Raw genomic sequence first — 16,983 nt, forward strand, 5'->3', positions numbered from 1 at the left:
AAATGCCGCCCGTGCCGGAGCCACAGGAGCTCAGAGAGAGGATTTCTTAACTGCTTAGCGCCGAGCACATGCCTTGGAGCTCGTGGAGACAGACACACAGACATATATTTGAAGAGAGGATGGTCAGAAATACAGCAGAGAAGCTGCAGAGGGGGGTGGGTTCTGGATGGGCACCACCGGCAGCGAGGAAAAGCAGCGGGGGACAAACATCGGAGGTGGGGGAAAAACCAACCCAACCCATCACTCGAACCGTGTTCCGTTCAGCACTTCTTTTCGCGATTTAGAAGACGGACTGGACCAGGCCAAGAGGAGCCTCCTCAAGGATTCAGCAAGAAGCGGGATCGTTCTAAACGCGAAGGGTCAGACTGAGCACGGGTTATTGCTGTTCAGCTCCTGCATCGTGCCAGCCCCGAGAGCGGAGCTGGGGGCGGGGGGGGGGGGACAAGGACAGCACAGACCCCAGGCAAGCAAAACAGGGTTTGGTTTTGTCTGGTATTTTTTTTGTCTTTTTTTTTTTTTTTTTTTTTTTTAATGGAACCCAGCCCTTAAGGCGACAAGTGACTACACAAGGCAAATAAATACACAGCAGAGCCTTAAAGCCAGTAAAACAAACTGGAAACTTTGCTATTAGCCTTCAACTTTTTGAAAAATAATAATAATTGAATAAAAAAAAAAAAGAGAACATTTTTTCTACCTTAAATTTTGCCAGTCCCGCCGTCCAGTTTGTTCAACACTTTAAAGCTCAGGAACGCCCCAGCTCTTCCGCAGCGGAGCTGGAGGCGATTCCCCACTTTTGGCAAGCAGTTGGGAGACTCAACGGAATTAAAATCTAGGAACGTGGTAGGACTAGATGTCGGGCACATCTGTAAACATGTTATACATCTGAAAGTTACACACACCCGTCCAGGTGGTACAGTTTATAGGGGAAACAGAACTATTTGCGACTGGCCAACCACACATTTCTGAACCTGGACTGATACAATACATGATTACTATATAGTATTACACTACAGTATTATACTATATAGTAGTTTATACATAGAATGGAGTAGGCAATCCATAGTCAAAACTTTTAAAACTAAGCGTGGCAGAAAGCTAGCAATCTTACAAAAGGTACAGAATTAAGTTTCGTTGTCCCACCATGAACCTAAGCGTCTCATTCAGGAACAATCTCATTAAAAGAACAAAAACAATTTTAAAAAACGCATGCTACGTACTCCTAGTTAAGAAAAAAAAAAAAACAACCAAAAAAAAAAAAACAAAACAGTGGATAAATCTAATCACAAGGGGTAGGAAAAAGTTTTGGGCTTATCTGCTTCCTGTAATGCCCCATAGGGTCCAGCCTAGTTTTAGGAGACACCAACTGCTGCTGACCTTGATGCCCAGACACAGCCAATATTTAGCCTCAAACACCCACAATGAGCATCAATGTGGAGCTCGGGCAGGTCAAAAACCCCACTTTTGCTTCATTCATTGCTCACTCTTGCACTGGACCCTGTGAACTTTCCACCTTTAAAAAACAAAACAAAACAAAAAAACCCCCAAAAACCCAACCCAGAAAAATTACCCAACCCCAAGATGATTTGGACGCGCTACACGAGCTGCAATGGGACAGAGCGGGTTACACAGCTGGAGCCTGCAGTCTGCTCAGCCTTCTCTACCACTGCAAGGAAGCTTTCCTTTCCTTGGGATTTATTTAATTTTTTTTTTTTTTTTAAATTTTTAAAATTATTATTTTCATTCCTAAGTCCTCCATTTTTGTAATAAAATATATTTTTATTAAGAGATAATTAGAAGCAGAGCCCGGAAATACACAGACTGCATTAAAATATAAAAGAGCATTTCCAATGGGCAGGTGCGGGAAGCCCAGCCATTGGCGTTCTATGGACAAATTGAAAACGATTCAAATTTCCATTTTTCTATTTTTTTTTCTTTTTTAAATTTTTTTCCTTTTTTTTTTTCTTTTGAATTTTTTTTTTTTAAGAGAAAAAAATAATTCAAGAAGGGTAAAAGCTAGCAGAACTCAATTCCTCTTCAGTTTTCCAATGAAAATGGGAAAAAAATCCGGCATATTTAGTGTTAGGAGACAGACAGAGCAAATATGAAGCACCTACAGTTGAAAGCAGAAGATACTCTTTTTTTTTTTTTTTTTTGCTCCCAGTAATACAATGGCATTAAACTGTGGGAACAGTGGTTTTTTTGTTGTTTTTTTTTTTCTTTTTTTAATCCGTATTAAATGCCTAAACAGATTGCTTATTTTTGCATGTTGTCTTTTAAAATGAAAACAACTCTTCAGTTGCAATAGTCCAACGTGTAACCGGAGCCAGGTCAACTGTGTGACTTCACCATGAATCCTACAACTGCAGTATTACCATCTTTCCCCCAGAAGAATGATGCTTTAAGACAATATCCCCAGCATAGGATTGGCTGTTTTACTCCTGGCAAAACATGCGGATTATAATTCTCTGGAAAAAAAAAAAAAAAATCAAAAATAGAAGCTCTGCAAACTTCAAGGCGTTTCTCCAGCGTTCAATGGAAAACAAAACAGAAAAAAAAAAAAACCAAATAGGGGGAGGTGGAAGGGAAAGGGGAGATGAAGGATGGTGAATCATCCTGATTTCCCTGTGATTAGTGTGTCACTACAGTCACAGAACGAGAAACAGAAACCTTGTCAAGTGGAAATGCCTCTCCAGTGGGTTGCTGTTGCCCGTGTAGACGACAGCAGGAACTTTAGAACCGGGCTTGTAAATTGAGTCTGTATTCGTTAATCACTTGCATTCACTCTTTAAACAAAAACAAAACAAAAAGAAAAATGAAAAAGAAAAATATCTATTCAGTACCGGAGATTAAATAATCACGTGTGTAGTCTCGTTGAAATAAATTTTCAGATTCCTTAAGAAGTCTAATTACTTTCAGTTGCCATTTTTAAATAACTATATATATATTTGTATATATTATCCTGTGATTCTAGTTATGGTTCCTCTGCTGCACTGAAGATTTAGAAGGAGCATAAAAGCCTTTTGTCCCCCACGAACAGCACAAATGCTGCAGAAAGGTAATAACAGGCAGTCTCGTCTTGCTACCTTCATTGATCCGGGCGATCCATGGCTTCATCGTAAGTGATTATCCTTTTGGGATCTGGAAAGAAAGCAAAATCCTAAGTTTTCAGGATCTGTGGCTGAAGATACTCAGAAGAGATCTGCAAAGTACTCGGCTGTTAACAAACTTTTCCTGAGGACCCCCAGTGTCACCAGCTCCTGCAAAGGTGCTCGGGAGCCCTGGCTGATGCTGACAGCGCGGTCCTGTGTCACCCCCTGGCAGCACCGTGGGACTCACCCTGACCCCTCTCTTCCCACAGGATAACAGGGAGCACCGTCACCCGCGATGCGCAGGGACACACCGGAATTTAAAACTTATTCTGCAGCGTGACACCCAACAACAGAAATATAAAGCAATTATTGTGTACACAGCAAGAAGACTCATTAGATCTAATTTGTCACTGTTCTTATTGCTCTTTTAGAGACTCTGCTTCTCCCTGAAACCCCCCACCATTAACGTAAAGCTTCCTGTCCTGACATCGTGACCCAAAACACAGACAAACCCAGACTACAAACAGCAGGCACTGAAAAACTGAACTCGGGCATCTCTGGACACCGAGACGACCTGCTCTCTACACCCGTTCCAACAGACAGAGCAATATCACTTTATTTGTTCTTTCCAGTATCCTTACCTTGCTTCTGCAAATTCCAAACCGATTCCATTTCTGTGGAGGCAAAACAAGAAGACCATTATTATTAATATGCAGATTTATGCTGCCATTAGAGACAACTCCGAATATACTTTAATTTTCCCGAGCGTGGCACGGCACCACTGCAGTTGTGCTGAGGCTTTCGGACAAAGCCAATCCCACCCAGCCCCGCGCCCACGGGATTTCATGGATTTGGTGCAAATGATCCAGGAATCAGAGGCAGAGGGATGGCTGTAACATGGTCTTAAGGGTTAGATGGCCAAACTGAGCCTCACAAATGTCATCGCCCACCCTCCGCTCCTAAAAAAAACTAAAATATCACATTCTAACTCCGGGGGCTTCACTATTCCGACTCCAACGCCGCTTCACACATTTCAGCCTCAACAAGTAGCCCGGAGAGACGATTTTTTACAAGTTGACGCTCTCGCGCGTGTGAAATCAGAACCGCAGGACAAAGCGAGTTTCTCACGGTTCGCAGCGTGCGCCTGCGGAAGCACCCCGTGCAGAGACGGCTCCGCTGACATCCCTGCGACACGTACCACCCCAGAACAAGGTGCCATGCTCCGGACACCCGGCTGCCTGCTCGGCATCCTCAATTTGCCTCTGCAACACGCCTGTGGGCTAAAGACAAGCAAACCCTCCCCAATTCTCACTGAAAGAGCACGTGCTTTTGTTTAGCTAAGAAGTAACGGCAGAATTAAATGCTCTTTTCATTCACGTTAAAAACCAGAAGGCTCTTCCCTTTAAAATATCCCAAAAATTAAGTCCCATCTTTAGAGACCCATTCAAAATAATCACATTTAGCCATTATCAAGTTAGAATTTTGTGAGCTAGAGCATGTATAAAGATACTAACTGTACCCTGCGCCCAAGTTTAAGAGACAAAATTACAGAAAAGGAGAATTTCGCAGGAAGACAAACTGCAAGACCAATCTTTCAAGCCTCCCTTCTGCCAGAAGGGAGGGTACGGGACCTTGGTAGGGGCCAGGAACGGAGAAAGGCACGGGATTATGAAGCTACACGGTATGCGCAGTAAAGCACAAAACAAGGCAATAAGTAAAGTAACCGGCATGGGAAAGGAAGAAGATAAAACCCTACAGAACTCACGGCCTCAGCACGACGTGTGCCAAGTGTCACCTCCATCAATCGCTTGCGTGTTCGCGTCCCTTCTCCAGCCCTTCATCTGGCCTTTGTCCGCTACAATCTCCAGCTCCCCGGGGCAGGAAATTGCATGCAAATAAATATTGCCAGCCCTCTCTGCTCAATTAAGTCTTTTGTAAGGAAGGCCCTGGCAAAATTTTACGAGGTCTGTTATTTTTGCGTCACGATAATAACAGCAATAACTCTGCACTTTCACCGGGGGAGCCTTAAGTGCTTTGGGAATAGTAACCAGCCTCTAACACCCCCGGGGATATAAGCAACCCAGCAAGGGACTACACTACACCTCCCTCGTCCACCAGATGCAGATTCCCCAGAAGTAAAACGAACCAGCTACTAAAATTACCTCCAGCAGAGCTCGTTTTCCATTCAGCGAAGTGAGATGCATCATTTCCTAACGGCTAAAGAACATCACCTGTTTCAACAGCTTTCCCCAAAGGCAGGGGGGCAGAAAACTACTCTCAAGTTGTTGGTTCCTCCACATTAGAGCAACGTTAAGAGCTTAAAACACGAGGCAGAGGCTGAAGCCTCTCCATGCAGAAGACCGTGGTTTCTTTTGCACTTCCATCAAGTCCTAACTTCATCAGACAGCAGAGAATGTGAACTGCTTGTATTAAGATGTGCCTGACCATAAGACAGTGAGATACTACCAAAAACACACCGAAAAACTAAGTTGTCAAAATTCTATTTCAAAAAACTCGTAACAAACCAACACCCAACTCCCCTAACCTTTTCAGACTTCAATCTTCCTTCTCCTCCTTCTCCAGAAAGATAGGTAGGAGAGAGGGTGGTGTAAAGTGTCCTGTAGGGCCCAAACACCTGGACACGTTGGCTGGCAGATGCTCAGCCTGACAGAGCTACAAAAACAAAGACCATCAGCAAACTGGCTGCGATACCGACTGCTACTGAATATCATCTGCCAACCGAAGAGCAAGAAGAAGGTCCTCCCCTCTACCTGGCCAGCAGTACCTGGAGATGGGATAGCCCAGGTTAAGCACATTTACCAACTGAAACAACTTCACAGAGGAAGAAAATCAAGTCTTGGGCTAATTGCAACACAAAACTAGGGGAAAAAAAAAAAAAAAAAAAATTCCTCCAATCTTAAAAGGGAGTTTATGATTTATTCTGCTTTACTTGGTAAGACCTTAGAGTGAGCTTTCCTCCCAGTTCTGGATTGGTTACAGGCTGCGGTCACCTACAATGATCCCGAGATGCTATGACGAGTAACAGAGGTTGGACAGACCTCAGTGACCAGACTGGCACAAGTCCTGGCTCCAGCTAACCAGAGCAGTAAGCAGAGGGATGCATGGTGGAGGAAAAGGCAGCCCCCATGAGCTGGTCGTGTAAAAGGCCCCAAACACCCTCCCTTGGGCTCAAGGAGCAACTTCTGGAGCCTGTTTTCCCCAGATAAAGCTTCCAGGGTGAGTTCAAGCAAGGACTTTTACCATCACTCACCCCTGCACGGGAAAAGGAGTATTGTCACCATGAGTCTAAGTCCACCTCGCTCAGATACTGGCCCAAAACCCAGTACTGCCACTTTCCAAGCAGAAGGTGGCCAAAACCTGACTAACAGACAGGGGCCACTATTCCCAAGACAGGACACGTGGCCGGAGAAATGGCACACTTCCTTCTCAGCAGACCCAGCTAGAGAAAATGCCATCAACAAACCCTTGCACAACCTGGTGTCAAAGCCAGCCCTGCTCCGAGCCAGGGGCAGAACTGGGTCACCTCCCATGCCCTTTCCAACCTCATGTTTTCCAGGATTTTTTACAATTAGCCGGCCTCTCCATAGCCCTCCAGCTCACGGTTTGCTGAGGAACTGCCCAGGGCAGACAGCCCCATCCACATCCACCTAACAAGCTCCAAGGAGAGGAACCACTTTTTCTGGGGACTATCACGGAAACAAAAGGTTGGTGGAGGAAGGCTTTGATGTCAGGAACAGACTAAGGCACACTCGTGAATTGCGGTGAGATTCTTCATAGGTCAATAAACTTTATAGCAGGACTGGTACATAACCTTGGAGGGGAAAGCAGTCTTTCTGTGATAACTTGTTACGACAGGCACTTTTACAAACATTTTCCTCGCTAGAGAGGCTGCCCCTGCAAACAGAAGTGTCTGCACACCACCACAGTACTAGTTCTTTGTTCCTATAAATCGAACATATAAACTGACAATTCTCCCTAAAATGAAGAGCTAAAAAAAAAACCAACAAAACCACCAAAAAAAAAAAAACAACAGAGGGGGACCTTCTTCATGTGATTTTTCTGTTTCTTTCTGCAGGACGCAAGTTAGGGGACTGCCCCAGAAACAAAGCAAAGACTAAAAATGCAATGCTGTGGAGACTCATCACTGTATCAAATACACTGTACTCATCCTGACAACTGGAAAAAGCAGAGACTTGAAGGGGAATTAAATCAGCTTTTGCCCCACAGCTCAGGCCCCACAAGACCGTAAGCAACAGACTGAGATCCAACCCCTCCCCACCAAGGGGGATGGGAAACCAAGGCTTTTTCCGCCCCCCCCCCCCATGTAAAGGATGAAAATTGCTGAATTCGCAGCTCTGCTATTTCTTCTGACCCAGTTCACCATTCCAGCAAACGCCACTCCTGGCTGGCCCACGCTGCCTTGCTCTATTTTCCATGCTGCTCTTCTGCTTCTTCATGCGAGCAGAGATGCTGGCGCATCCAAGATGCTGAGAGGGAACAAAGCAGCGGCGCAGGCAGAAACTTGGGGGCAAGACAGAAGAGGGGAAACACTGCAGTTTCCTCTCCTCCACCTCTGTGCTCTTTGCTACTGCGCAGCCGAACTGGAAACCTTGATTATTTGCTTTTCACCGAAGGACAAGCAAACTATTGAGTATCCCACCGCAAGACTTGACATAAAGAGCCTGGTGGAGGGCTGGGAGACTGCAACTGCCCAAACATGATGAAATTCTGCAAAGCGCTGACGATTATTCCGCTACGAAATGTTTCATCCACCTGTCTTTAAAAGGAAGACTAAAGCAGTAAGAAAATACTGATTCCAATAGAAGTAAAGCTGAGATACACCCACCCTCCTCTTTCAAAGGACCAAAAAAACCTGCGACGACCAGTTTTACCTCCAAAAGATGAGGATTTTGGCAGTGCTACATCAAGGCAGAGCTTCACTTCTAACCTAGATAGAGACAACGTCCCTAAGCGAGAGCATCGTTCCTTCCTGGTCCTTCTAGTCTCCCACACTAAGCAACCGTCCCTGTCTCCAACCACATAAACAGTGGGCCCCACCAGCGCTCAACTAAATCAGATCTACCTCGCTAAATGAGGTATGTCGCCCACGAGGGTTTCAAGGCATCGTCACAAACACTGAGCGGCACGGCCTGTCAATGAAGGCAGCCACGTTGAAGGATCGTGTTTTACAGTCAAGCAGATCAGATGATCACAGAGTCTTTCTGCCCTTTAAAAAGGAAAAAAATAAAAAGCAAGGCACGAAGCAGGGGCACAGAGGAAACCAGCACAAAAAGCATCCAAGAGAAGAACAGGAGTGCGCATCATCAGCCTTGCCAGCACCTTCCTAGAGCTCTGACTTCAGAGGAAAAAGCAATCTGGGCACAGGGAAACGAGCACAGCTTCCTCCACCAGGACCTCGCTCCGCTCTGCAGCCACCCAGCCTTACAGCCCAGCACCACCGTGACACTACGCAGGGTGCTGCGGCGGTTTAAACAGGATTACTGTGTCTTACCTCCTCCATCCATCCTCTCCCAGGGAAGCTGTGAAGCAATTACAGCCTGTTACACCCCTTACAGTCACCGAGCACACCATGCACAAGAAAGCCTGGTTTTGCTGGAACAAAGCTACTGAGTAAGCTGGAGGCTTTCCCGTAGCCTATTTACAGTGCAAGATGAGGATCCACATAACCTGATCGCAGCTACAGACACAAACAGGGCAAACAAGGGTGCAAGATTGCTACAGACAGGTCGAAGCACTGCAGCTACTCATGCTGGAGGCCCATTCCTCACTGCGACACCCAGAGCTTCATCCTTGTACCACGGGTGGTTTGCACTGAACATGGAGGAGCTCAGGACAGGGACCCCCCCAGTGCTCCACGCTCACCCCTGCCCTTGCCCTGCAATCGTGTCTCTTTGTGTCCATAACCCCAGAGGCAGGGCAGATTTGAAGATCAAACTATTGAGACTTTGCTCAAAAGCAAACAGATCAATCCGAAGAGGGAGAAGTTCACCCTCCTCTCGAAATCAAAACCAAACAATGTGAGGATCCAGATGCCCGGGACACCTTAACACTGGCCCAGGCAAACCTCTCCCGAGCGGGGAGGAAGGGAATGCAGCTTGTGAAAAATAATCGAGTGAAATCGTTCCTTTCCTATTGCAGAGGAACTGGTTGGCCAGGAGTAGGACTTCAGGAAAACAGCCCAAGATAAACGGAGAGAATGGTGTGGGAATTAACCACTGTGCTGCTGCCCTGCACATGCACCCTGGCAGCTCCGTTTTCTAGATGTTTTACCACACGCTGTGCCACAGGAGCTCACCCACCAGGCTTGGGCTGCAGGACCACGGCCACGAAGAGGGGACAGCATCTTCCACCTGTGTGGGGCAGAGGAAGGCTCTGTTCCTCCCCATACCCCTTAAGCCAACTCACCCTGATGGACCTGAACACACAAAGCAACACCCCAACGTCATCAAAGAAGATGTACCAAGACCTGGACTGATCTCCTGGCTTTGTAAACCAGCAACAGCATCTGAAGACTAAGTAGGAGAAAGACAATCTCAAGCTGTTTGGAGCACCCCTGTCACTGCATTGATGTCAACAGTGATTAGAAAGATCCACCATCTTTTACCCCTAACTAACGCCTTGAAGTTGGCACAGATACAGCTTGAAAAATAAATCGGCAGAGAGGAGTGGCAGGGCAGGAACCCGTTTCCCCAGGGCATAACAAGGGTGTTCGCTCTGCATGCTCAAAGAAAGCGCATTCACATGCAGAAGCATGGCAAGAGCAGAAATCAGTATTTTAAAGAGTGCTTTAGGTGTCCATTCTTGCCATTGAATGTAATTAACTCCTGTGTTTAGAAGAACTAAACGCAGGCAGACTTTGAAGTTAACACCTCCTTAAGAGGACATGGGAAGGGAGTGTTCTTTATTTTCCTGTTGTTACTATTGTTTTACTGGGCTCTGTCTTTCACACAGCTACAGAGAAAGGGAGAGCTGATGAGTCTCGCTGGGGCCGTACAGAGTCGCTTTCCTACAAGAAAGCTCAGGCTGACAAAACCAAAGAGAGACAAAATTAAGCGTTGGAAAAAAACAGCAAACCTTATAACAGGATTCCCTAGGACTTCTCCTCTACACCCTGCTGTGCTTTCTGGTACCCCCATTTTCTGATGGGAAACCGAGAATTAGGCTGCAGGCAGACAGAAGAAATGAGAACGGAAAGCTTGCTTTAATACTGGAATAGACTGGGTAGAGGACCCAGATAAAAATCAATTGATGAATGCTGTTCTCAAGAATAGAGCTTAAGATGTTAACATCGTGAGAGTGAGATGACCTGGAAAAAATATTTGCAGTTATTATTTTTAAATGACTGGGCTTGCTATTACTAAAGGAAGGCAACTAAAAGTTTCTGTACGCTATACAGAGAGTTTGTGAGCAGGTAATTTAAGAACTTTGCAGTGGGTCAAAACAAAGCAAATTTGCCAATGCCGACCAAATACCAACCCCTTTGCAGAGGGGAAGAGGACATTATCCATGGATGTGTGTGGAACAGTAAACAAAAAATGGATGATCACCTTTTTCCCTTCAGGGTAGGGGGATGCAGGGAGAAGGAAGGGGGCGGGGGGGTGAATAAAAAAGGACCTACGCCCCCACCGTGTTCATCAAGGGCAGGTAAATAACACCCTGCCAAAAGGGAACACAGAACTGGGCTCCTGTTAACACTGACCCAGGACCAAAGACAAGAACCGCCACAAGACCTCAGAGTCCTGAAGCTGAGGCTAAAGCTGAAAGCAAATCATCCCACAGGCTTCTCTCTCCTTGTTCTCAGTTTAAAGCATCTGTATCGTATTTGAGTCATTTCAATCTCAAAAAAAAAACAGGAGAAAAAAGGAGCTGGACTACAAAGGACTCCATGAAAGCAATAAAATCATCTGAAAGATGTGGCCTACAAAGACAACGACAGAATTCAATCTGCTGCCTATAGAAGAGTTGATAAGCAAAGATTTGACTTGCCATTGCCATAATACTCAAGAAGGACAGGGGAAAAGTGTGCGGGGGAGGGGGGGGTGTCGCTTAAAAAATAAAATAAATCACACCATGAAAAGCCATAGGAAAGACTTTTTTTTTTTTTTCCCCCTTCCTTCAAAGCCATGATTTTATGGCCCGATCTGCCCAGGGGAGAAGCCGCAACACTTTGGTGGTAGAGGTGTGAGCACAGACTATGAAGCCTTTTCAGGGACAGAGTATCACCTGGTAAAGCTGGAACAGAGCAGATGAACCTACACATTTAACTCCTTCCAGTGCTGAGCAGCTTAGGAGAACCTGCTCTTCCGTAGGAATTAAAATGTAAAACACACAAGCCAAGAATCATTGCTACCAGCATCACTCACACTTGTCCACAGGAACAGGAAAACAAATATCTCTTACCATTAATTAAACAACCATTTGAATAACTTTCCCAAACTGTTATTGCCATCAGAGATATGCAAGCAAAAACCTCATTTTTAAAACAATCAGAATTGCTGTAAGGAATGTATCATGTTAGAATATTGAACTTAAAAAAAAAAAAAAAAAGAAGAGAAGAGAGTGCCCTTAGGCAGCAAGTTAAGCCATTACCTTTAGTGTGATATAGAATAGCAGCCCTCAGGTCAAAAGAACCCCAGCTATCTTTCCTTTCTAGGCCTCTCTGGTACCTCTGTTCTTTGGCGGAGGAGGCTAGCAAATTGTTCGTAGGAGAGGCCAGAGGATTCTCTATTTCATAGTCTTTTGAAAGAAACACTAAAGCACCTTGGCTACCGGTGTCCGCCTTTTGTAGGTCACCTGTGTGATGCGACTCCAAGGCTAAGACACCACCCTCAACAGCAGTCCCAGGCTTAAGAATAGCACTAAGAATTTGAGGGCTAGTCCGTTTATCCAGCTCATAAGCCTTAGGAAACACAGGTTGTTCAGTTCCTGAGGGAATGATTTCAGCACACTGTGAAACCAAAGTGGCAGGATATTCCCCTTGAAATGTCACTTCCATTAACTGATTATCGGCAGATTTCCCCACAACAGTTTCGGGTCCAGCGCTGGGCTCGTTTATGAAAGACAAGCCCCACTGATTCTGGAAGATATCTCCCAGGTTCTGCTGATTCGTCTGCGATGGGAAATCGACTTGCGCTGCACCCAGAAGCACAGTTTGCATATTTGAAGGGTAGATAAAAAGGCTAGATTTCTTTTGTTCGAGAGCTGTTGCGGTTGTACTCATGTCCTGGGGTACTGACTCGGAGGCGGTGGATGGTACAGTACTAGCAGCAGTTGAGAGCAGTGGCTGGGTCCCTGGAGAGTAGACGCTTCCATCAGTCCCTGCGAGAATGGGCCCGTTGGAGAAGCTGGCAGAAGTAACAGATTTCATAGCAGACATGGGGACTTGGGACAGTCGACTTGATGTTTGGGCCTGAGTTTCCCCGGCAGACGACGAAGATGACGAAGACGACGTGGATGGGGTTTGAGCTGCTTTGTTGAGGTTTTCTTTAACTTTACTTGCATAACTTATTTTGGGAACAATTTTAGCACTGCTATTGTCCACTGGAAAAACCGGAGGTGGTTTAAACAAGGTCCATGAGTCCTCTTTAGATGTAGCTGACGATGCATGCTTCCCTTTGGGCCGATCATCAAACTTCTTGCTGCTAATCCCAGGTTTGGCATCAGAGTTTTTTCGCTGTACATCCCCAAGCCCAGGCTTTCCCCGGCCTGCTCCACCAGCCCCAGCCTCGTATTTCCAAAGAGGCTTAGTATTTTCAATTCGGTTCCCCTTTTGTTCGCTATAATCAGGCTTGAAACTCTCAAGTTCCTGTTTTAAGGTTGGCGCACTGACCTCCTGCTGCATTATTTTGTCCTGTACTAGATTCAAGTTCTCACAACCCTTGGCACTGTTGCGCCTGCCTTTCCGTTTTTTAGGTGTAGTATATCCACTCTCGGAGCCGCTACCATCGTTATCGGCCCCTTTGCCTACGTAGCCATTCGTGATATAACTAGAATTATTGGTTACTACACCGTTTGGAATAGACACTCCCTCTGGCTTCTCTGAGGACTGGCTTTCTCTAAGTTTATTTTCATAGGACTTCTCATTCTTTTTGTCCATGCTATTTTTCTGAATGAAGTTCTTGGTTTTGATTCCAGCTTTCCCCAAAGCACTGGCCTTCACGGTCTGCTTTGGGGTCACGTTAGTGTCTACGAGCTGCTGGCTGCCATTGGGTACCCTGGATCCTGGGGTGGTGGCTTCATCAGAGCACAGGCCCTTTAACGACACTTCTCTTTCTCCTGCGTTACCATTTAGCTCTCCGTAGCCTAGAAGAAAGCCAAAAACAACAAAAGGCAAAAATTAGAACGTGAAACGTTAAACTTCTGATTGCAGAAAGCTGTAATCAGCCCCAAACATATCCAGTTGCCTCAAGCAGACATTTTAAAATAGGAAAACATCTAGTCTTCAATGTGCAAAAGCATACTTATTTGCTGGAAACCACGGCAAGAAGGGTTAAGCAGAAAGTAGCAGCAGCTACTGACCCTCACATACAGCAGGGTGATGTACAGATAACAAAACAAAGCAAAAGAACACACAGATACTATGTAAGGAAAATATACTGCACTCAGTATATACATCACTGGGAAGTTGTAGAGCTATTTCATCAGCTACTATTTCCAGGTCACACAGAGGAAAAAAGGATGCTTCACGGCAGAGGGATCTGCTGCCTTTGCTACAAGATTTGTTGAGGCTCAGAATCCACACCGTGAACAAGGGCCAGCTCCTGTCATCTCCACCAGGCCTCAGGTCTGCAACACCAGCAGCCCTCCCCTGCCCACTCTCCTCCCAAACAACATCCCTACACGTGCTCTTTAGCATTGGAAAGGTGAAAAACTGGGAAGAAGTGCCTCCCTGCAAGCACCCTTCCTCCACCACCACCAGCAACTGGTCTCCTGCCCACTGGGGAATTTGGTATTTCAGAATCCCTGGTACCAGCTTGAGACCCAAGAAAAAAGCACTTCCTGAGGGCTCCAACTCATCGAGCTGTGAGATGATGCTGTACACTCAGCTTTCCTTTTTGCTTCTCAAGTTCATTTCTAGACCTTAGGGTTCTGAAGTGACTCTTGAGAGAGCAACCCAAGGGGAGCTGTAAGCCCAGGACAGTCCAGACCAAAGCAAACCACACCACCTCACCTTCCTTTTGAAAATCTCTGGCCAGACACCTATTGCTTGAGGACCTCGGCTACGATGCCCCAGGAAAAGCTATGAAGCTCCACCAAGAGATGGGAAGAGTGTGCTGTACCCAGCTCAACAAATCCACTCCAGCTGTGGCCTGAGCAGAGGGACTCCCTCCTCCTGCACCCACTCCTGCGGGAAGAGCGTTATCCTCGCTCCTCCTCTGACTCATCCGTCCTCCTTCCCAGGGGTGGAAAGCTTTCCATCTCCCACAACTACTGACCCACCTAAGGCTTCACCCGCAGCCCCGGCGGCGCAGAGTCAGCGCACGGAGTCCCCCAAGAAGGAGAGCGGGCAGAACTCCAGCTTGAAAAAGAATGTTTTTGTTGCTGCCGATGTTGTTGAAATTAACTGCTCTACTAAAAAAATCATTGTTATTCTCACATCCTGAAGCCTCAGATGTCTGGCAGATGTAACTGCTCAAGTTCTGTGCAAGCCGGGAACAGAAGAATCCTTGTAGGAATCTTTATAGAAATTCCACAACTGAGTTTGCCGAGAGGGATCAAAAAGGATTTTACTACACGCAAGTATCTGTAACCACCACAACTTCCACTATAACTTTCAAATATGCTGTTAGGAATATTAACCATAAATACTTCATCCCAGAGAAAAGGGACAGGGCGAGATTCTCAGCTGAGGCAAGGACTAAAAATTAAGGAATTCAGAATAACGCACAGAGGAAGCCTGCTTAAGAGTAACGTGTTGTAGCTGACCTTGTATGACTCAAGACTTCTGACACCACTTGTTAATGAAACAAAACAATAAGGGTGGTCATAAGACCATTGCAGATGAGGAGCGAAAGAATAAAATGAAGAACAAAATACACTCCAGCAAGTCAGTGTGTCAGCAGTTTCTAGTTCCAATTTTCAAGTATTCACAACTCGGCTGCCCGAGCTTTCTCCAAACCAACATTTGGCACAGCTGGCTCTGGCCTGGGCACAGAGGTGCAGCAACCAAAATTTAGGGGAGATATAAAAAACAAAAAAAACCCCCAACCCAAAACCAACAACAACAACAAAAAGGCAAACAAACAAACACCAACAAAAAAATCCAAAAAAAAGGATGTCAAAATGAGCAGGTGAGGATTATTTGGCAACCTCAGTCTCACACATCGCTTCGTAGCTGGAAAGGGAGGGGTGGCAGAGTAAGTGCATATTAAAACCCCGGGCACACTGCAAACAGTGAAATGACTACTCAACTTATTTTTGCCCAGTAACTTATTTTAGCGTGGGCCTGACCATGTCCCTCCTTGTCGTCCGTCCCCCTCCCTCCCCCCCCCCCCCCCCGGGCGCTGCACAGGGGGGCGCCACCGACCCCCTCCCCATGCCAGCCAGGCCCCTGCCCCCCCTCCCCGCCTGCTTATGTAAATGGAAATTTCAAGGGAAAAAAAAATAAAAAAATAAAAAAATGTACATGGCATTCTGGCCCTTCTTGTAATCACACCCGTGCTTTGAACCCGCACAACCCCCCCAAAATGGGATTTTATTTTTTAAGGCACGGCAGCCGGGCAGCCCCCCGGAGGGAGATGGGGGCTCCCCCCCAGCCGGGGCTGCCGGGCCACCGCCTCTGCGGCGCTGCCGGTCCCGCCGGCCGGGCCAGGCCCCGCACAGCCCCTCTCCGTGCCGGCCCCGGCCCCGGCGCCCCCCTCCCCTCCTCTCCCCCCGGCTACGGGCGGAGGCCCCCGCGCCGCCTCCCCGCTCCCGCCGCCGGGGCCGGGCCCCTCCGCCTTATCTGACTCATTGATTTTTTTTTTCTTTTTTTTTTTTTTTTTTACGCTCATCAATTTTTAACCAGCGCCTCACCCCCATCCCCCGTCCCGTTCCGTCCCGTCCCCCCACCCCGGCTCGGCTCGGCCCGGCCCCACGTGCCCGGCGGGCGGCGGCGGTACCGGCGGGCCCCGGCGGCTCCCGCAGCCGCGCCGGCCCCAACATGGCGGACAGGAAGCGGCCCCAGCGCGGCGGAGAAGCTTCCAGCCGGGCCGGGGGAGGAGGAGGCGGAGGAGGAGGAGGAGGAGGGCCCCGCCGCCGCCGCCCCGCGAAGGTCACAGGCCCCGGCCCGGCCCGCCCGCCCCGACCTGGTCTCCGCTTCGGTCCCTCCTGGTGCTGCGGGCCGCCGTGCTTGTGGTCGTGCCGGAGCGGCGGCTTGGGCTGGGCTCGGCCGTCGGGCGGCGGCAGGTAGGCGCTCTGCGGGTGGTGGTGGTGGTGGTGGCCGTAATAGTAGTAATGGTGGTGATGGTGGTGGTGGGGCTGCTCCTCCATGGGGGGCGGCTGGCGGTGGCCGGGCCGGGGCCGGGCTGGGCGCTCGCTGGCTGGGGCCGTGCGGCTCCGGCGCTGGGAGGCGGCTGGCGCGGGGGAGGCGGCGGACTGGCAGCGCCCGCCCTGCGATCAGCGAGCCGCGCCGCCGCGACCGCCCCCCGCCCCGCCCCGGCCCGGCCCGGCGGAAAGGGAAGCGCCCGGCGGAGGGGAGAGGAGAGAAGAAGAGAGGAGAAGCGAGATGGTGCGGGGGGAGCCGGCTCGGCAGCCCCTTCCCTCCTCCTCTCCTTCCCCGGAGGGGATTCGGTCGGGGAGGTGGAGCGGGGAGCGCTGCCCCGGGATTCCAGCCGCGGGGAAGTCGGGAACGGCGGCGCCGGGATGAGCTGTG

At 48.1% G+C, this 16,983-nt stretch overlaps 1 protein-coding gene across 1 annotated transcript; it reads right to left on the reverse strand.

The window, feature by feature from the left end:
- Nucleotides 1-1,981: 1,981 nt before the first annotated feature.
- NUFIP2 (nuclear FMR1 interacting protein 2) lies at nt 1,982-16,601 on the reverse strand. The gene is made up of 4 exons (XM_074160697.1): nt 16,418-16,601; nt 11,721-13,433; nt 3,731-3,763; nt 1,982-3,138 (listed from the first exon to the last, which is right to left on the reverse strand). Exons 1-4 carry the CDS (start codon nt 16,599-16,601, stop codon nt 3,086-3,088), a joined length of 1,983 nt encoding a protein of 660 aa, XP_074016798.1. The 3' UTR covers nt 1,982-3,085.
- Nucleotides 16,602-16,983: the final 382 nt, after the last annotated feature.

Source organism: Numenius arquata, chromosome 18, assembly GCF_964106895.1.
Source record: "Numenius arquata chromosome 18, bNumArq3.hap1.1, whole genome shotgun sequence".
Classification (NCBI taxonomy): domain Eukaryota; kingdom Metazoa; phylum Chordata; class Aves; order Charadriiformes; family Scolopacidae; genus Numenius; species Numenius arquata.

Excerpts from the sequence above, each read along its gene's own strand:
- NUFIP2 (XM_074160697.1), bottom strand. The coding sequence starts at position 16,601 with ATGGAGGAGCAGCCCCACCACCACCATCACCACCATTACTACTATTAC. Across the intron at positions 13,434-16,417 it reads GGGACCGAAGCGGAGACCAG|GCTACGGAGAGCTAAATGGT; the intron begins GTCGGGGCGGGC and ends GCTTTCTTCTAG. Across the intron at positions 3,139-3,730 it reads TTGGAATTTGCAGAAGCAAG|ATCCCAAAAGGATAATCACT; the intron begins GTAAGGATACTG and ends CTTTCTTTCCAG.